Genomic DNA, 18,961 nt, shown 5'->3' with positions numbered 1-18,961 from the left:
TTTCAGCAGTTGTCATGCAGCACCATACCTGCCTGTCTACTTTGTCTCCCTTACTGGTTAGTAAGGCTGGTCATGGGTGTCAGAGGAGTCAGGACCTCCCAGGTGCTCAACTGAACAGATGTCCTGAACACATGAGGTCACAGCTTTATGTCACTGGAAGGGTCAGAAACCCACAGCCAGCTAGCTCTTCTCATTTAGAGAGAAAACATGACTAATTCATTTTACCTGGATCGAAGGCTCTGCAGTCATTAGCACATGTGATTTGAACCATCTCCTTCTGAGTTCCTTTGCCCCGTTCATATCTTTATATCCATCAATTAAATCTCAGCGGGTTGTAATCTGGAGGGGCAGTCACTAAAACAGGTGAAAGGGGCTTTGTAATTGTGCTGGTGTTAGGTGCCATTGAGTCAGCTGCAACCCAGCGATCTTATGTACGCCAGAAGGAAGTGCTGCCCAGCCCCGCGCTGTCCTCACAGTCGTTGCTGTGTTTGAGCCCATTGTTGCAGCCACTGTGTCGGCCCACCTCGTTGAGGGTCTTCCTCTTTTTCACTGACCCTCTACTTTACCAAGTATGATGTCCTTCTCTAGGGACTCATTCCTCCTGATAACATCTCCAAAGTACATGAGATGAAGTCTCGCCATTCTCACTTATGAGGAGCATTCTGGCTGTTCTTCTTCCAAGACAGGTTTGTTTATTCTTCTGGCAGTCCGGGGTATATTCATTATTCTTCACCAACACTGCAATTCAGATGCATCGATTCCTCTTCAGTCTTCCTTATTCATTGTCTAGCTTTCGCATGCATATAAGACGATTAAAAACACCATGGCTTAGGTCAGGTGCACCTTAGTCCTCAAGGTGACATTTAATTGCTTTTTATCACTTTAAAGAGATCTTTTGCAGCAGATTTGCCCAATGTAATGTGTTGTTTGATTTCTTGACTGCTGCTTCAATGGGTGTTGATTAGGGATCCAGGTAAAATGAAATCCTTGGCAACTTCAATCTTTTCTCCATTTATCATGATGTTGCATATTGGTCCTGTTATGAGGGTTTTTGTTTTCTTTATGTTGAGGTATAATCCATACTGAAGGCTGTAATCTGATCCTCATCAGTAAGTGCTTCAAGACCTCTCCATTTTCAGCAAGCAAGGTTGTGTCATCTGTATAACGCAGGTTGTTAATGAGTCTTCCTCCAGTCCTGATGCCATGTTCTTCACATCGTCCAGCTTCTTAGATTATTTGCTCAGTATACAGATTATTCAAAGTATGATGAAAGAATACAACCCTGCTACATACTTTTTCTGGTTTTAAACCATGCCGTATCCTTTTGTTCTTTTCAAACAGCTGCCTCTTGGTCTATGTACAGGTTCTACATGAGCACAATTAAGTATTCTGGAATTCCCATTCTTCGTGATGTTATCTGTAATTTAAGACCAACACAGTTGAATGCCTTTGCACAGTCCATAAAACATAGGTAAACATCTTTCTGGTATTCTGTGCTTTCAGTTAAGGTTGATCTGACATCAGTAATGATGTTGCTGGTTCTATGTCCTCTTCTAAATCCAGCTTGAATTTTTGGCACTTGCCTGTTCATACACTGCTGCAACCGTTTTTGAATTATCTTCAGCAAAATTTTACTGCGTGTGGTATTAATGATATTGTTCAATAATTTCCGCATTTCTATGGATCACCTTTTTTTGTATATGTATCTCTTCCAGTCAGTTGGCATAGAGTGAGCACTTCCAGCATTGCACCTGTTTGTTGAAACATCTCAGTTGGTACTCTGTTAGTTCCTGGGGCCTTGTTTTTCACCATTGCCTTCAGTGCATCTGGGACTTCTTCCTTCGGTACCATTGGTTCTTGATCACGTGCTGTCTCCCAAAGTGGCTGAATTTTGATGAATTCTTTTTGATACAGTGACTCTGTACATTCCTCCATCTTATGTATGTATGTATGTATTTTTGTGCTTTAAGTGAAAGTGTATAATTCAAGTCAGTTTCTCATACAAAAACTTATACACATATTGTTATGTGACCCTACTTGCTCTCCCTGCAATGTGACAGCACACTCCTTCTCTCCACGCAATATTTCCCGTGTCCATTCAACCAGCTCCTGTCCCCCTCTGCATTCTCATCCTGCCTCCAGACGGGAGCTACCCACATCGTCTCTTGTGTCTACTTGAGCTAAGAAGCACATTCCTCACTAGTATCATTTTATGTCTTATAGTCCAGTCTGATCTTTCTCTGAAGAGTTAGCTTTGGGAATGGTTTTATTTTTGGGCTAACAGAGAGTCTGGGGGCCATGACCTCTGGGGTTCCACCAGTCTCAGTCAGACCATTAAGTCTGGTCTTTTTACTAGAATTTGAGGTCTGCATCCCAATTTTCTCCTGCTCTGTCAGGGATTCCCTTTTGTGTTCCCTGTCAGGGCAGTCATTGGTGGTAGGTGGGCACCATCTAGTTCTTCTAGTCTCAAGCTGATGGAGTCTCTGGTTTATGTGGGCCTTTTGTCTCTTAGGCTAATATTTTCCTTGTGTCTTTGGTGTTTCTCATTCTCCTTTGCTCCAAGTGAGCTGGAATGTGAGTCTCTTAATCAGAGTCATTGTGACCCCCAGCATTGCACCATCTACATGCAAAGCCCTCGGTATCAGACAGATCTCAAATGTAGAAGAAAACCCTTTGAAAAAGTATAAAGGGCTTTGCAAGGGGAATTTTTTGTTTTTTTTTTTTGTGTTAGCAGTAGATCCTGAAACTTCCTTTTGACGTTCTTCTTCTTTGTTGGAATGTTCTAATTTTTGAAGTTCATAGAAATGTGAAAATAAGAAACTGATCATTCAAGATTTGCAAGCCAGCTGAGTAAGCTTTCAACACAGATAAGGAATGACTGCAGTGCTTGGCTTTGTGGTTTGCTCTTTCAGCTCTACGTGGCCACGGAGGCGATCCTCATTGCACTGATTGGGGCCACGCCATCGTACCACTGGGACCTGGCAGAGCGCCTGCTGAACCAGAGCCACAGCAACCAGTCAGCCGGTGAAGACCGAGCCTTTGGGAATTGGCTCTTGACAGCCAATGGCAGCGAGATCCATAAGCACGTGCATTTCAGTAGCAGCTTCACCTCCATCGCCTCCGAGGTAACTAACATTAGGAATGATGAAAAATGAAATGAAAAGCAGGTCATTCTGATCACTGAATGAGTATTTTTCCTTGTCTAGGTTGAACCATTGTGTTTCATCTTGTCGATTTAGATTGCAGCCACATCTTCAAAGAACTTTCTAGTAAATTTGAGAGTTAAAGGTTTTAACGTATCAAAAGAAAATATCCTACGAAAACACATTCTTTTCCCTTTTAACTGTAAACGGGAGAAAGGAAAGCATGAATCTTATCAAACTAGTTCCGTGAAATAAGATACAAGCATCAAAAGAGTTGCGTTTTGACCATGTTGTTGTCGTGTGCCATCAAATCCATTCTGACTTACAGCAACCTGATATGACAGAGTAGAACCCAGGAGGGTTTCCTAAGCTGAAATCTTCACAGAGCCAGACTGCCAGATCTTTGCTCCCACTGAGTGGCTGGTGGGTTCAAACCACCAACCTTTAGGTTGGCAGCTGAGCAATTAACGGTTGCACCACCAGCATAGTATCCTTTTAAAAAATGAGTCAGAACTTTCATCTCTCTTTATTATGTACACAAAAATTAAAGAGAGAGAAATGGAATAACTCATAACATCCAAAGTTCATGTGTAGGTGTAGACCACAAAGGGAACCTTGACTGTACAATATAAAATACAAATGGTACCACCTGGTGTGATCAGGAAGCTTTGCTGGCCAAGGAGAAGGTTCTGGCAAGGACAGCACTTTATGAGATTAAAAAAAAAAAAAAAAAATGAGATTAGCCCGAGGTAAATAAGCTGAGGATAGACAGTCTGGTGAAGAGAAGTCATGGGTGTGAGGGGCAAGGCTCACACTTGGCCAGAAAGCACCTGTACTGGTTGTTAAAATACTTCTGTGTCCTTTGTCCACTCACCCCAAGCTACCCATGTGCCCCCAGCTGCCCTGGCCCTGCCCCTGCCCCTGGCCCTATGACCCAGCAAATACAGAGTCAATGCCTAGTGCAGCAGAGGGCCTCCAGGACTCTGTTTCAGTTCTTAGTTCTGATTGCTGTGCCAGTTAGCTTCCCCAAAGACTCTTTGTCAACTTCCCTGCGGGAACATGAATGTGCCCGCCGGATTCCCTGCTTGCATCTCTAGTTGAGGCCTGGAAACTGCGCTCCTTTGTGTGTGTGTACATACGTACCATGGCAGCAGCCACCGTTCTCCATTGTCGGATATTTTGATCATCACCATTTGGGTGGGGCATACCAAAAAACGAAAGAGACATACCTAAGGTGGTATTTATTTGGCCTTTCCTTAGGAGTTCCCCATTTGAAGGGATAATGACTAGATTATCTTCTTGAGCTGCTGCCAAGGTGGCATTTCTCTGACAACAATCTAGGTGTGTATCCCCTACTCAAAAACTTTCAGTGCTCCCCCCCCCCCCCGCCAGAATACAGTAGAAGTCCTAGGTGCTCCATTCAGGGCCCTTCATACTTCACAGCTTGGTCTCAGGTATACTTTACCTCCCCCCAAATGCACAACAGTGTTTGCTGTTTCCCAGATGTGCCCTGAGCTCTTGGGCTCAACCTGTTACCTGGGTCAGGATTGCCTTCACCACTCACTCAGATCTACCTGGTGAAATCCCACCTACCCCATCAGGCTCACATTGAATGTCACCTTCCCTCTGAAATCTTCCTCAGCCCACTCCGCAGAAGAAATATACTTTTGTTTCTCTTCTAGTAACATTGTATTTGCACTCGTTACAGCCTGTTTGTGGTTCAACTCTATTGTTCAGAAGTCTTTTGTCTTAGGCCTGGTGCCACATAACATTAATATCACATCCTTTGAGGTTGAAAACTATATTTTGGTCATCTTCATGTCTCCAAGGTCTAGTAGTAACAACAACGATAACTACCACCACCACCACTAAGGAGGCCTGGTAGCGTAGCGATTAAAGTGCTTGGCTGCTAGCTGAAAGGTTGATAGTTCGAATCTATCAGCTGCTCCATGGGAGAAAGACGTAGCAGTCTGCTTCCGTAAAGATTAAAGCCTTGGAAACCGTACGGAGGCAATTCTACTGTGTCCTGTAGGGTGGCTGTGAGTTGGAATCCACTCAATAGCAATGGGTACCCCCACCACTTCTACTTAACTACTGAAATAACAAGTATTATTTTTGAATGCAGTATGCCAGTGTGATGTTTTACAGACTCTATCTCATTGAATCCTTAAAACAACTATGAGGTAGGCATTGTTTTGTCATTTTACAGATGAAGAGATTGAGAATCCATGAGGTCAGAGCCAGCTAATGAGGCCAGAGGTGAGATTTGAACCCAAATGTGTCTTAACTTAGAAGCCTGTGCTTTTCTTAATTGTTAAACTTTTTTTTTTAATAATTTTTATTGTGCTTTAAGTGAAAGTTTACAAATCAAGTCAGTCTCTCACATAAAAACTTACGTATACCTTGCTACATACTCCCGATTACTCTCCCCCCAATGAGACAGCCTGCTTCCTCCTTCCACTCTCTCTTTTCGTGTCCATATTGCCAGCTTCTAAGCCCCTCTACCCTCCCATCTCCCCTCAAGGCAGGAGGTGCCAACATAGTCTCAAGTGTCCACCGGATCCAAGCAGCTCACTCCTCACCAGCATCCCTCTACCACTCATTGTCCAGTCTAATCCGTGTCCAATGAGCTGGCTTCTGGAATGGTTCCTGTCCTGGGCCAACAGAAGGTGTGGGGGCCATGACCACCGGGGTCCTTCTAGTCCCAGTCAGACCATTAAGTCTGGTCTTTTTATGAGAATTTGGGGTCTACATCCTACTGTTCCCCTGCTCCCTCAGGGGTCCTCTGCATTGTTCCCTGTCAGGGCAGTCATCGGTTATAGCCGGGCACCATCTACATCTTCTGCTCTCAGGATAATGTAGTCTCTGGTTCATGTAGCTCTTTTTGTCTTTTGGCCTCTTTATTACCTTGTGTCCTTCATTTTCCTTTGACCCAGCTGGGTTGAGACTTATTGATGTATCTTCGATGGCCGCTTGCTAGCATTTAAGACTGCAGATGCCAGTCTTCAAAGTGGGATCCAGAATGTTTTCTTCATAGATTTTATTATGCCAATTGACTTAGATGTCCCCTGAAACCATGGTCCCCAAACCCCTGCCCCTGCTTCGCTAACCTTCGAAGCATTCGGTTTATTGAGGAAACTCCTTTGCTTTTGGTTTAGTCCAGTTGTGCTGACCTCCCCTGTATTGAGTGTTGCCCTTCCCTTCACCTGAAGTAGTTCTTATCTACTATCTAATTAGTAAATATCCCTCTCCCACCCTCCTTCCCTCCCCCCTCTCATAACCACAAAAGAATGCATTCTTCTCAGTTTAAACTATTTCTCAAGACCTTGTAATAGTGGTCTTATGCAATATTTGTCCTTTTGCAACTGACTAATTTCACTCAGCATAATGTCTTCCAGGTTCCTCCATGTTACAAAATGTTTCACAGGTTCCTCACTGTTCTTTATCGATGCATTGTATTCCATTGTGTGAATATACCATAATTTATTTATTCATTCATCCATTGATGGGCACCTTGGTTGCTTCCATGTTTTTGGTATTGTAAACAGTGCTGCAGTGAACATGTGTGTGCATATATCTGTTCGTGTAAAGGCCCTTATTTCTCTTGGATATATTCCAAGGAGTGTGATTGCTGGGTCGTATGGTAGTTTATTTCTAGCTTTTTAAGGAAGCGCCAAATCGATTTCCAAAGTGGTTGTACCGTTTGACATTCCCACCAGCAGTGTTTAAGTGTTCCAATCTCTCCACAGTCTCTCCAACATTTATCATCTTGTGTTTTTTGGATTAATGCCAGCCTCGTTGGAGTGAGATGGAATCTCATTGTAGTTTTGATTTGTATTTCTGTAATGGTTAATGATCAAGAGCATTTCCTCATGTTTCTGTTAGCTACCTGAATGTCTTCTTTAGTGAAGTGTCTTCATATCCCTTGCCCATTTTTTAATTGGGTTGTTTGTCTTTTTGTGGTTGAGTTTTAGCAGCATCATGTAGATTTTTGAGATCAGGCACTGGCTGGAGATGTCGTAGCTGAAAATTTTTTCCCAGTCTGTAGGTGATCTTCTTACTCTTTTGGTGAAGTCTTTAGATGAGCATAGGTGTTTTTTATTAGCTCCCAGTTATCTGTTTCTCTTTGGCATTTTTAATAATGTTTTGTATTGTGTTTATGCTATGTATTAGAGCTTCTAATGTTGTCCGTATTTTTTCTTCCATGATCTTTATCGTTTTAGACTTTATGTTTAGGTCTTCGATCCATTTGGAGTTAGTTTTTGTGCATGGTGTGAGGTATGGGTCCTGTTTCATTTTTTTTGCAGATGGATGTCCAGTTACACCAGCACCATTTGTTAAAGAGACTATCTTTTCCCCAATTAGCTGACACTGGGCCTTTGTCAAATATCAGCTGCTCATATGTAGATGGGTTTATATCTGGATTCTCAATTCTGTTCCATTGGTCTATATGTCTGTTGTTGTACCAGTACCAGGCTGTTTTAACTACTGTGGCGATATAATAGGTTCTAAAATCAGGAAGAGTGAGGCCTCCCACTTTGTTCTTCTTTTTCAGTAATGCTTTACTTATCTGGGGCTTCTTTCCCTTCCATATGAAGTTGGTGATTTGTTTCTCCATATCATTAAAGAATGTCTTTGGGATTTGGATCGGAATTGCGTTGTATATATAGGTGGCTTTTGATAGAACAGACATTTTTACAACGTTAAGTCTTCCTAGCCATGAGCAAGGTTATGTTTTTCCACTTATGTAGGTCCCTTTTGGTTTCTTGCAGTAGTACCTTGTAGTCTTCTGTGTATAGGTCTTTAACATCTCTGGTTAGATTTATTCCTAAATATCTTCTTCCGGGCTACTGTGAATGGTATTGATTTGGTGATTTCCTCTTCGACGTTCTTTTTGTTGGTGTACAGGAATCCAACTGATTTTTGTATGTTTATCGTGTAACCTGAGGATACTCTGCTGAACTCCTCTTCTATTAGTTTCAGTAGTTTTTTTGAGGATTCTTTAGGGTTTTCTGTGTATAAGATCATGTCATCTGCAAACAGATACTTTTACTTCTTCCTTACCAATCTGGGTGCCCTTTATTTCTTTATCCAGCCTAATTGCTCTGGCTAGGACCTCCAGCACAATGTTGAATAAGAGTGGTGATAAGGGGCATCCTTGTCTGGTTTCTGTTCTGAAGAGGAATGTTTTTAGAATCTCTCCATTAAGGATGATGTCGGCTGTTGGTTTTGTATAAAAGCCCTTTATTATGTTGAAGAATTTTCCTTCTATTCCTATTTTGTTGGGAGTTTTTATCATGAATGGGTTTTGGACTTTGTCAAATGCCTTTTCTGCATCAATTGATAAAATCATGTGTTTCTTGTCTTTTATTTATATGGTATATTACATTAATTGTTTTTCTAATATTGAACCATTCTTGCATTCTTGCATACCTGGTATAAATCCCACTTGATCATGGTGGATTATTTTTTTAATATGTTGTTGAATTCTATTGGCTAGAATTTTGTTGAGGATTTTTACGTCTATGTTCATGAGGTATATGGGTCTGGAAATTTCCTTTTTTTTGTTGTCTTTACCTGGTTTTGGTATCAGGGATATGCTGGCTTCATAGAATGAGTTAGGGAGCATTCTGTCCTTTTCTGTACTTTGAAATACCTTTAGTAGTAGTGGTGTTAAGTCTTCTCTGAAAGTTTGGTAGAATTCTGCAGTGAAGCCATCAGGACCAGGGCTTTTTTTGGGCGGAGTTTTTTGAAATTGTTTCACTTTTGAAGAGCTGATCCAATCCTAACTGGTATGCATATTTCTTAGGTTCTTGGTGACAATAGCCAAAGAATCATTTTTTAATTTTTAATTTGGAAATAATTTCAAACTGACAAAAGCTTAAAGAGTAGTGTAAGGAATACTGTTATAGCCTTTAGGTTCCATATTGTTAATGTTTTGCCTCTTTGGCATTATCATTTGCACATTCTCTCTGTTTTTTCTAAGCCATTTGAAGGTTGCATGTATCAGTGTTCCTTTATACCCAAATACGTCAGTGTGTATTTCCTAAAAGTGAAGATATTTCTCTTGCATAATATGTTACCAACGTCAAGAAATTTAACATTGATACCATAGCTTAATCTATGGTCCATACCCAGTTTTATCACTTGACCCAATCATGTCCTTAATAGTATTATTTTTTCCCCTCTTGTGTTAGATCCCATCTGTTGTTACTTACCATTGAGTCAGCTCTGACTCATGGCAACCTTATGTATAACAGAACAAAATGTCCGTTTCTGTGCCATCTTCATGATTGGGGTGGGCGGGGGGGACTCATCCAGCCTCAGTGACTCTAGAAAGTCTGGATTCCATGAGAATTGGAATTCTGTTCTATATTCCCTCCTTCGCCCCTTTTGATTAGGATTCATCTATAGAATCTTTGAGTATTTTTTATTTTAATGTGGAGCCCTGGTGGTGCAGTGGTTGAGAGCCTGGTTGCTAACCAAAAAGCTGGCGGTTCAAATCTACCAACTGCTCCTTGGAAACCCTGTGGGGCAGCTCTACCCTGTCTTACAGGGTCGCTATGAGTGAGAATCTACTTGACGGCAGTGGGTTTGGTTTGGTTTGGTTTAGTGTTAACAGGTGTATAGTGATATCTAACTGTGGTTTTAATTTGCATTTCCTATTGGCTAATGATGTTGAATGTTTTTTTCATGTGCTATTTACCATCTGTATATCCTCTTTGCTGAAATGTCTCTTAATGTCTCCTGCTGATCTTTTAATTCATTTATTTTTTGTTGTTATTGTTGAGTTTTGAGAGTTGTTTATATATTTTGAATATTAGTCCATCGTCAGGTAATGTGATCTGCAGATATTTCCCTCATTCTGTAGCTTGTCTTTTCATCCACTTAACAGGATCTTTCACAGAACAAAAGGTTTTAGGTTTAATGAAATTCAGCTTATCATTTTTTTTTTTTTTTACTTTTGAAGATCATGCTTTTGGTATGAAGACTAAGAACTCTTTGCCTAGCCCTTAGCCCCAAATATTTTCTCCTAAATATTTTATAGTGTTTCATTTTACATTTAAGTCTGGGATCCAGTTTTCAGTTGATTTTTAATTTTTTTTTTCAGTGTTGCTCTAGCGTATTTGTTGAAAAGGCTATCCTTCCTCCATTGAGTGACTTTGGAACCTTTGTCCAAAATCAGTTGGGTATATCTGTGTGGGTCTATTTCTGGACTCCGTGTTGTGATCGTTGATCTAATGTCTATCCCACTCTTACCAATACCACAGTCTTGATTACTATAGTTAATAACAGACTGATTCCTCCCACTTTATTCTTCTTTTCAAAATTGTTTTAGCTATTCTAGTTCCTTCGCTTTTCTATATAAATTTTAGAATAATTTTGTCTATATCCACAAAAAAATCTTTTTGGGATTTTGATAGGAGTTATGTTTAACCTGTATATCAATTTGAGGAAAGTTGACATCTTTGCTGTATTAAATCTTCTAATACGTGAACGTTATATGTGTTATTTAGATCTTCTTTGATTTTTTTCATTAGTGTTTTGTGGCATTTACTATACAAATCCTGTACATATTTTGTTAGATTTACATTTAAGTTTTTCATAATTTGAAGCAATTATAAATGGTATTATTTTTTTAATCTCATTGTCCATGTGTTTTTCATTGCTAGTATATAGAAATACAACTACTTTTTGTGTATTTTTCTTATACCCTGTGACTTTGCTGAACTCACCTATTAATTCTAGGGTTGCTTTGTTGTTTTTTTTTTTTTTTTGAAGATTTGTTGAGATTTTTCTAGGGAATCATGTAAAAAATAGGGACTCCCCAGCCACCATCAGGCAGGTAGAATCTTCTAGAATCCATGATTGGCTCAGGACTAGGGAGAGACTTCAGCCTAAGAATCTTATCCCTGATATTCATCACTGCTGGTCAGTAAGCCACTATTTTAATTAAGATTAAACAACACACCCGTTGTTGATAGGCATACTGACTAAAGAAGCCCTTATAATCATTTCTGCCAGAGAATGGGCTTTCCAAAGAGAAGGCCGGCTGACTACCACTGGACAATGCAACCTGAGCAGTGTTTGTAGCACCATGATGAAAGCTTGACCCAAGTAACATTTATGCTCAGTATCCCACTGTATGTGCTTAATAAGTTAATTAGACACTCTAGCAACACTGCTTCAGCACAGCAGGCACTGGGATAATGGAATTGAATTAATACTAATGCAAGCTATAATTATAGCTCTTTTAGATATTATCATAGCTACACCCATTACTAACAAATGTTCATTGAGCAGCTGCTACTTGCCTGATGCTAGAGACCAAAACCAAACCAAACTCACTGCTGTCGAGTCAATTCCAACCCATAGTGACCCTATAGAACAGGGTAGAACTGCCCCATAGGGTTTCCAAGACTGTAATCTATATGGAATCAGACTACCTCATCTTTCTCCTGCAGAGCAGCAGGTGAGTTCGAACTGCTGACCTTTGGATTAGGGGCCAAGCGCTTAACCACTGCACCGCCAGGGCTCCTTGATGCTGGGGAAGACCTTGATAAAAAGAGAGTGAGTGCTGTGAGACCATGTGCTCCAGGAACTTAGGGACTGTGATGCCCTGGTCACCACAGCATCTCCTCTGCTGATTCATAGGGGCTCACACTAAATAATGTTTGGCTAAAGCTGAAAATGAAAGAAGGAAGGATTGGCCAAAGGGCCAGAGAGCTTCTACTTAAAGAGTTGGTAGATGCAGGAGAAATAGAATTAAACCGCTTTCCTGGCAAATGCAGGAGATCTTAAATCAGCTCTAAGAAAAAAATGATAAAGGGCTAAGATGGCCCTCACCTTACCTGCAGATTATAGCCACACATTGCTCATCTTACTGCTGGTATCTTATCCCTCTGAACCGTATCTGTGTCACTGCCTCTCTCTTTGCCTGTCCCCGCCCCCCCCCATAGCTTCCAGTTTAACAATTTCTACACAAATTATTCAGTGATATTGGTTACCTTTTTCACAGTGTGTCATCATTCTCATTCATTCCATTCTGGTTGTACCATTTCCAGTACTCTAGTTTCCCTGCCCGCTTACCTTCTCCTCTTTGCTTTAGAGTAATTTTTGACCATTTGGTCTCCTATAGTTGATTTTTTTTTTTTTTTAAAAAGAAGCTCTTTACTCATGGGCGATATTCTTTATTTTATAATCCAATCTGTTATTTAGCTAACAGATGACCTCAAGGGATAATTTTGGTTTACGGTTTGAAGTGTATCTCAGGGCAGTGGTCTTGGGGAGTCCTCTGGTCTCAACCAGTCCAGTAAATCTAGACTTTTTATCTCCAGCTGTTTTTGTCTGTCTGTATGTCTGTTTCTTTCTAACACCAACAACTCCTGTGTTCTTCGCTTGTGTGCTCAGAGCCCCAGCAGCCACCCGCCCTCAGTGGCCATGGCGTCACCCACATTTTTCCTCTCAGAATGTATTTGGGTAGACCTAATAAGGGGCTGGCTCTGCTTCACTTTTTAGTTCAGAATCTCTTGTTTTTCCCAAAGTCCTCTTTTTTTATTTCGAGGTGCAAATAAAGTGTCTACCCCACGTGCCAGTCTCACCTTTCAGAGCTGGTGAGTTATATGTGAGTTCATATAGTCTACTTCTGTCTTGGCCATTGGAGGCCTGTTGGGTGGTGTTCCAAGACCTGGGTGGTTTGGAGCGGATTGTAAGGGTGACTTCCAAGTTTCCTGCTGCTGCTGCTACCAAAATGATAAGCATCAACAGAGGAACTGCAGCCGAGGGAATTTAATAATGAGAGTGGTAATCAAGTAGCAGCCAGGACCAGCAGCTCCAAACAAGATGGCGACATCCGCCACCCTTCAGCTAGTGTCTTTCAGGGGCAGCTAGGCTCCGCACTGTGAACTGAGCTAGTCTGTATTAAGGCGGAGCGCAGTCCCAAACCAAACCCTCCGTTTAATTTCTTAGCATAAATTCAATTTTGATTGCCTCTCCAGTTTCTCTGTTGCTCCTCAAAATCTCCAAAGTGGGAATATTGAAACTGGAACCTGAGCTTTTCAATAGGTTGGTGAATATCCTTAATATATAATCTATGGAAAATAGATATTTGGTTCACAGTGACTCTTACTGAAATTATTTGCTGTAAGATCAAAGTTAAAAAACAAGTATGAAGTCCTGTTGACCTCTCATGTGAAAGCCCTGGAACTAAATATCGAGGTAGAGTCTGTAGGACTCTGTAGTTTAAGGGGATTATGTTCAAATACACATTTAAAAAATAAATCTCGCCCTGCACCTTACTGCACTCAGGCCAGGCCTTAAATAAGTTTTTTATGGAGGATTTTGGGAAGGGTGAATAAAAGGTTATGTATATGTGATTAACTTGATATTTAATGGAAAAGAAAAAAAAAAAACCTTTAATCTTGACTATTCTGCAGTGAAGTAATAGCCACTGGGGTGAATTTATGTAGCAAATTGCTGTCTGCTGTATTCAGATTATTCCCTGAGCTCTGACGCGTTCAGAAAGCACCAAATATCACGGAGACGCACAATTATCATGCTTAATTAATGTTTGCAACCAAAAAGAGGAAGGTTGGAATCTTTAATATCATTGTGGATATTGAAGAACTGAAATTGACTGATTATTATCTTGAGATTAATATATTCTTCCCCAAGCCAGACCCTGGGGTCAAAAGACAGAGTATTAAAACTATTTGAAAAATTAACTGCAATAATTGCTTTAGGGGCTAATTTTTTTTTTTTTAATGTCTTGCTTCCTTACGCCTGTACTACTGATTGTTATAGCTTGCACACTTCACCCATTAAGTGGTAATTCAGAGTGACAACTACATTGAAATGAAGCAAGTTAGTTAATCACCATGAAACTGTTCCTGAAATACCCTGTCCAAGTACTCCCTGGTCACAGGAGGCCTCTGATTACCTGGTTTTCTCCCAGAGTGAGATTTTCCTATAGAAACCTGTAAATATTATTATGGGATCTACGGGAGAGGGGCAGGCCAAAGTTTGGCTGGAATTGTACTTGAAAGTATTCAGAATTTTGCACAGCAGGATAGCTACTGGCTCACTGGTTGTGCAGCACCCCCAAGGGTGTGTGCGCCGTGTTAGGCTAGGGACGCAGCTGCTCATCCCAGCACTGTAGCCTCGCAACACCGACGAGCTGGCGTCAGAGTGAGGCAATGGCTGTTGCCATAGGGCTTGGTTTCCATCAAAGCAGGATCTTGTGGAGCAAGGGTTCTGATGTGATGACCAGTAGGCACGTGCCCAGTCTCCACGTGGACAGCCAGGAGAGGCTACCCCTTGTCTTCCCTTTTCTTGGCCATTCAGTGGACTGTGTCCCCTGAAGAGCTAGCAATCTACACTGGACTCGTGAACAAGTCCACCTTTTAGAAGAGACCCAGCAGCCAGGTGGGGGTCTTAGATGCCACTCTCCAACCTGCCAGAGCCCCTGCCTGGCTTGTGGGCTCACTGATGTACTGTGTATTGCCCATAGCAGATTCCTGCTCCCCACAAAATCCTATGTGCTTCTCTCAGTAGGGATATTTGTGTACCAGTTAAAAGGCTTTCAGTGGCCATGCTGCTTCAGTTACTCAGGCTTCAGGAAGTGTATGTTCAGGGCACAGATTTTGACCGTATAGCTTTTTCAGCCAGGGTTCCAGAAAACTGCCATTGATTTCTTTCTTTTTAGCCTTGTCTTTTTTCTCGGTGTATGGGCTCAATATAAAACCAAAGTACTCTATATGTCAGATTGGCTGTAGGAAGAATGAAAACTCCTCACATCCCAAATCTTCCTCATACCCCTTTTCGCGAGAATGCCGTTTAGTGGGTTCCAAGGAAAAGATGATCAGTTAGGCAGCAACCTGCGTGCCCATGAACACAGCACTTGATGTTTGACATAGTGACATTAAGATAATGTATATGAAGATATGCATAAAACAATAACATTCACTCTTGTAGAAATAATTCAGCAAATATTTAATTAGTGCTGGCAGACACTATAAGGTAAGCTTGGGATATAAACTTGGGATACAGAGATGCCTTTTGGAAGGTCATAGCACAGTATGAGAGAGACAGGTAAACACATAATTCACCATACATCGTGTTAGAGGCAAGAACAGGGAGAGATGAAAGGAGAAAGTGGTCAGCTCTGCTTGAGTGAATCAGGGAAGACTTCATGTGGGAGAAGGTGCTTAAGGGACGTTGATGAAGGATGAATAGGAGTTCACCAGGGGATGATATGGGGCTGGGAGCGTGGGGGGAAAACAAGGGCACAGCATGTACAAACAGTAGTCAATTCCTGTAAGGTGTTAGGCTTCGTGGCAAAAGTGGAATGAACAATCTGTTTGCTGTCCTTTGGGTAATCATGCCCTCACCTGGCCTGTTGCAAGGCAGTTACCCTGTATTACTCATGTGGCAGAGCCAGCCACCCAGTGCCTGCACAAGCCTAGTGTAATGATTTTTTACTTACCATGCACTGCCCCCTCCGTTAGCTTGGTGTGTGATTATACCGCTCAACTGTTATTCCATGAAATGTCACCATAAATTACAAGAAAAAGAAAAGAATGGGCAGTTACGTCACAGGGAAACTGATGGATTTGTGACATTACCCATTGCTGTTGAGTTGATTCTGCCTCATAGCGACCATATAGGACAGAGGAGAACTGCCCCATAGAGTTTCCAAGGAGCACTTGGTGGATTTGAACTGCCGACCTTTTGGTTAGCAGCTGAACTCTTAACCACTACGCCACCAGGGTTTCCTTTGTTACATGAACAAAGCCAATCAGAAGTAGCTCAGAGTAGAGGCTGGATATGTATCTAAGTTCTTGGAGTTAGTTCTAGAGAGTTCCTTCTTTCTCTTTAGTCTTCCTAATTAGTACTGGCACTATTCACAACCAACTTAAACATCTTTTATAATCTGTGTGTTAGTATAATCAGGAAGGACAGGCAGCACAATGCCATGCTGCAGAGGAAGGAAAAGAAAGAAACCTGGGGTATCAGGTAGGTGCACCACAATGTCAAATAGACAGTACATAAATTATAACAGTTCAGTTAAAAATACGTAGCAAATTTATTAGGTATTTGTCTTTAAAACACGCACTGTGAAATGAGATAAACCCCAAGGCAGAGGTTACCAGCTAAATATGGAAAAGAAACCAACAAAAAATACTTTGGAAGGTGAGTTTAAAATACCTTATTCTCTTCTCCCTTACTCCTTGCTTTCTCCCTATTTCCCGAGGCCATGTAACCTTAACCTCACATTTCACATTTCTTTCCTCCTTTTTCCCCTCTTCTTACCAGTCCCTGGTTCTAATACTCTAAGTTCGAAAGACTTACTTGTATTCCTTCTAATATTCAGCTAATTCTTTTCGTAGCTTCCTAAGTGGAGCACATGCTGAGAGTTAAAGAATAGCAGTTCTTTAGCCAGTATATTGTCATTTATGTGCTTTTAGCTTAACACACTGAGCTAATAATGTTAAATCACTATTTTACTCCAGAATTATAAGACTTAACTAATTTGAGCATGAAGTACTCAAAGAATGAGATTTTGGGACAGGTGGCTTAGCGTCAGATCCAGGCTCGCTGCTTACTCTAGTGTGATGGTGGGGAGGTACCTGAGCTCCAGCTACATGATCTATAAAATGGGAATAATGATAGCAAATACCTATTCTAAAAGATGGTCGTTGGGATTAGAGGAGAGTATTATGTGAAAGTTGATTGACATCTATCTTTTTTCATCACTCAATGTTAGTTTTGTCTTTAGGGTTATATATGCATCTAGTCCACTTTAAACAAGAGGTAATTTTTTTTTTAGATTATTGTATTTCTGCAGTGTCATAAACATTCATTTGATTTGTGCCATTTCTATAAAGCTTAAATTTTGATCATTTCAAGGTAAATACTAAAGACATTTTGTTATTTCCCTTAAAATTTATCTTGAAGTTTCAGTCAATCTATGGTTGATCTGTCAGTCCCAGTGGGTTTAAATAGTACCCATTCATGGGTGGGAAACCCTGGTGGCATAGTGGTTAAGTGCTACAGCTGCTAACCAAAAGGTCGGCAGTTCAGATCTGCCAGGTGCTCCTTGGAAACTCTATGGGGCAGTTCTACCCTGTCCTATAGGGTCACTATGAGTCAGAACCAACTTGACTGCAGTGGGGTCTTTTTTTGGTATTCATGGATGACTCAGCCCAGACTTCACCTCTGAACTTCAGGTCTCTGTCCAGCTTGAATCCATTCTCTTCTCTGAAGCCCCACCTTGTCCGGCACCAGCCTGCGTCACTGTAATGGTCTCTGGCAGGTCTTCTACCCACACTCTCTGCATCGCAGGTAGAGGAACTTTTTTGACATACACCAGTATTTTACCTTTTGTGGTACATGCTGTTTACTCTCTGCCACTAAGCAATATGAATCCAGACTATTAAGCGAAAACCTCAAATATGCCATTAAATTGTCAGTAGTAACTCTGTCTCAACTCTCTTCCTTTCTGTTTGCCTACATTTTTCCCTCTCTAAGAGCTGGAAGGCTCTGTGTGGCACCTGGCTTGGGCTCACACTGGTGTTTGGCACATTTATGTTCCTTTCATCTTTTATGTTAGAGGAACCTGCTGTTGGTGTCTGCCCTCATTTTTGTTTGATTTTCTCTTTGGTCTGCTTTCTTTAGATGAGTGAATGATTGTACCAGGGTTCTTACTGTTAGGCCCCTCAGATTCCTTTTGAAAATGGAGTATAAATAAATGCCCAGCTTATGAACTCAACCTGATAATTGCAATGAAGCTTATCAGCCAAAATACAGATGTTGGTTATAAAACAAAAACAGACCTAGATAGGTCAACTTGAGAGACTGAAAATATTTTGGCTTAGAATCTTCCTTTTCCGTTAATGTATGGGAGAAGAAGAGTGGATTTCCTGGAGTGGCCACTTGCAAGTGATTTTTCAATTTGAAACCAATTAGTATAAAAAGAATATTCATTCTCTATCTTTAGAATTTGGCTTGTCATTTAAAAAAATAATTGGAGATTGATTAATAATCTCTAGCCAATGAAATGCTTGGGTGACTTAGAAATTTTTTATTTTTTTTCTTTCCCATTGCCGTTGAGTTGATTCTGATTCATAGCAACCGTATAGGACAGAGTAGAACTGTCTCATAGGGTTTTCAAGGCAGTAATCTTTACAGAAGCAGATTGCCACATCTTTCTTCTCCAGAAAGGGTGGTGGGTTTGAACCAGTGACCTTTTGATTAGCAGCTGAGCACTTAACCACTGCACCACCAGGGCTTCTTATGTTTTTTTTCTTTAAAACTTCATAGAAACACATTTCTTGAGAATGCCATGTTCATCGTATTTAAGTTTATTATAGTTTAATTTCTGATGTCCCAGTGATATCCTGGTTGGTACTAAATATTGATAAAAAATATTGATGAAAGGGTTAAAAAAATAAGCTAGCAATTGAGTCTAGTCTAATGGGTGACCTCTTTCCAAAACTTTAAAAAACTTAACCAATATGTTTCTCAAATACTGTAGGGATCACTGTTGTGGTATACCTTGACAAAGTATAACTCTTTAGATCACATAGTAGATAGTGATAAATATTTAAAGTATATTTGAAAAGTTTTTAAAATTGAACATAAAACAGAATGTTTCAACTAAAATCTCACCTGCTGGGGGAGGGAGTGTGTGGAAAGCCAATTGTGAACACACTGTTCTAAGTCCTTGAGTTGGCACTCCTGAGTTGGTCAACAGCAGTTTTCCTGGATGTAGCGGAGAGATATCCTGGTTCCAGCTTCACATTCTCTGATTGCCATTT

At 40.8% G+C, this 18,961-nt stretch overlaps 1 protein-coding gene across 3 annotated transcripts in view; it reads left to right on the top strand.

Annotated features, from left to right (window-relative positions):
- Positions 1-18,961, top strand: part of SLC22A15 (solute carrier family 22 member 15) — an 87,071-nt gene that overhangs the window by 12,135 nt on the left and 55,975 nt on the right. For all 3 annotated transcript variants that reach the window (XM_064282376.1, XM_023547502.2, XM_064282377.1), the window contains exon 2: positions 2,913-3,125. In XM_064282376.1, coding sequence (XP_064138446.1) covers positions 2,913-3,125 — 213 coding nt within the window. The remainder of the gene's footprint in view (positions 1-2,912; positions 3,126-18,961) is intronic.

Source organism: Loxodonta africana, chromosome 3 (assembly GCF_030014295.1).
Source record: "Loxodonta africana isolate mLoxAfr1 chromosome 3, mLoxAfr1.hap2, whole genome shotgun sequence".
In the NCBI taxonomy this organism is placed as follows: domain Eukaryota; kingdom Metazoa; phylum Chordata; class Mammalia; order Proboscidea; family Elephantidae; genus Loxodonta; species Loxodonta africana.
Note: the sequence above shows the minus strand (reverse complement) of the source record. Positions and strands in the feature narration are given on the sequence as shown.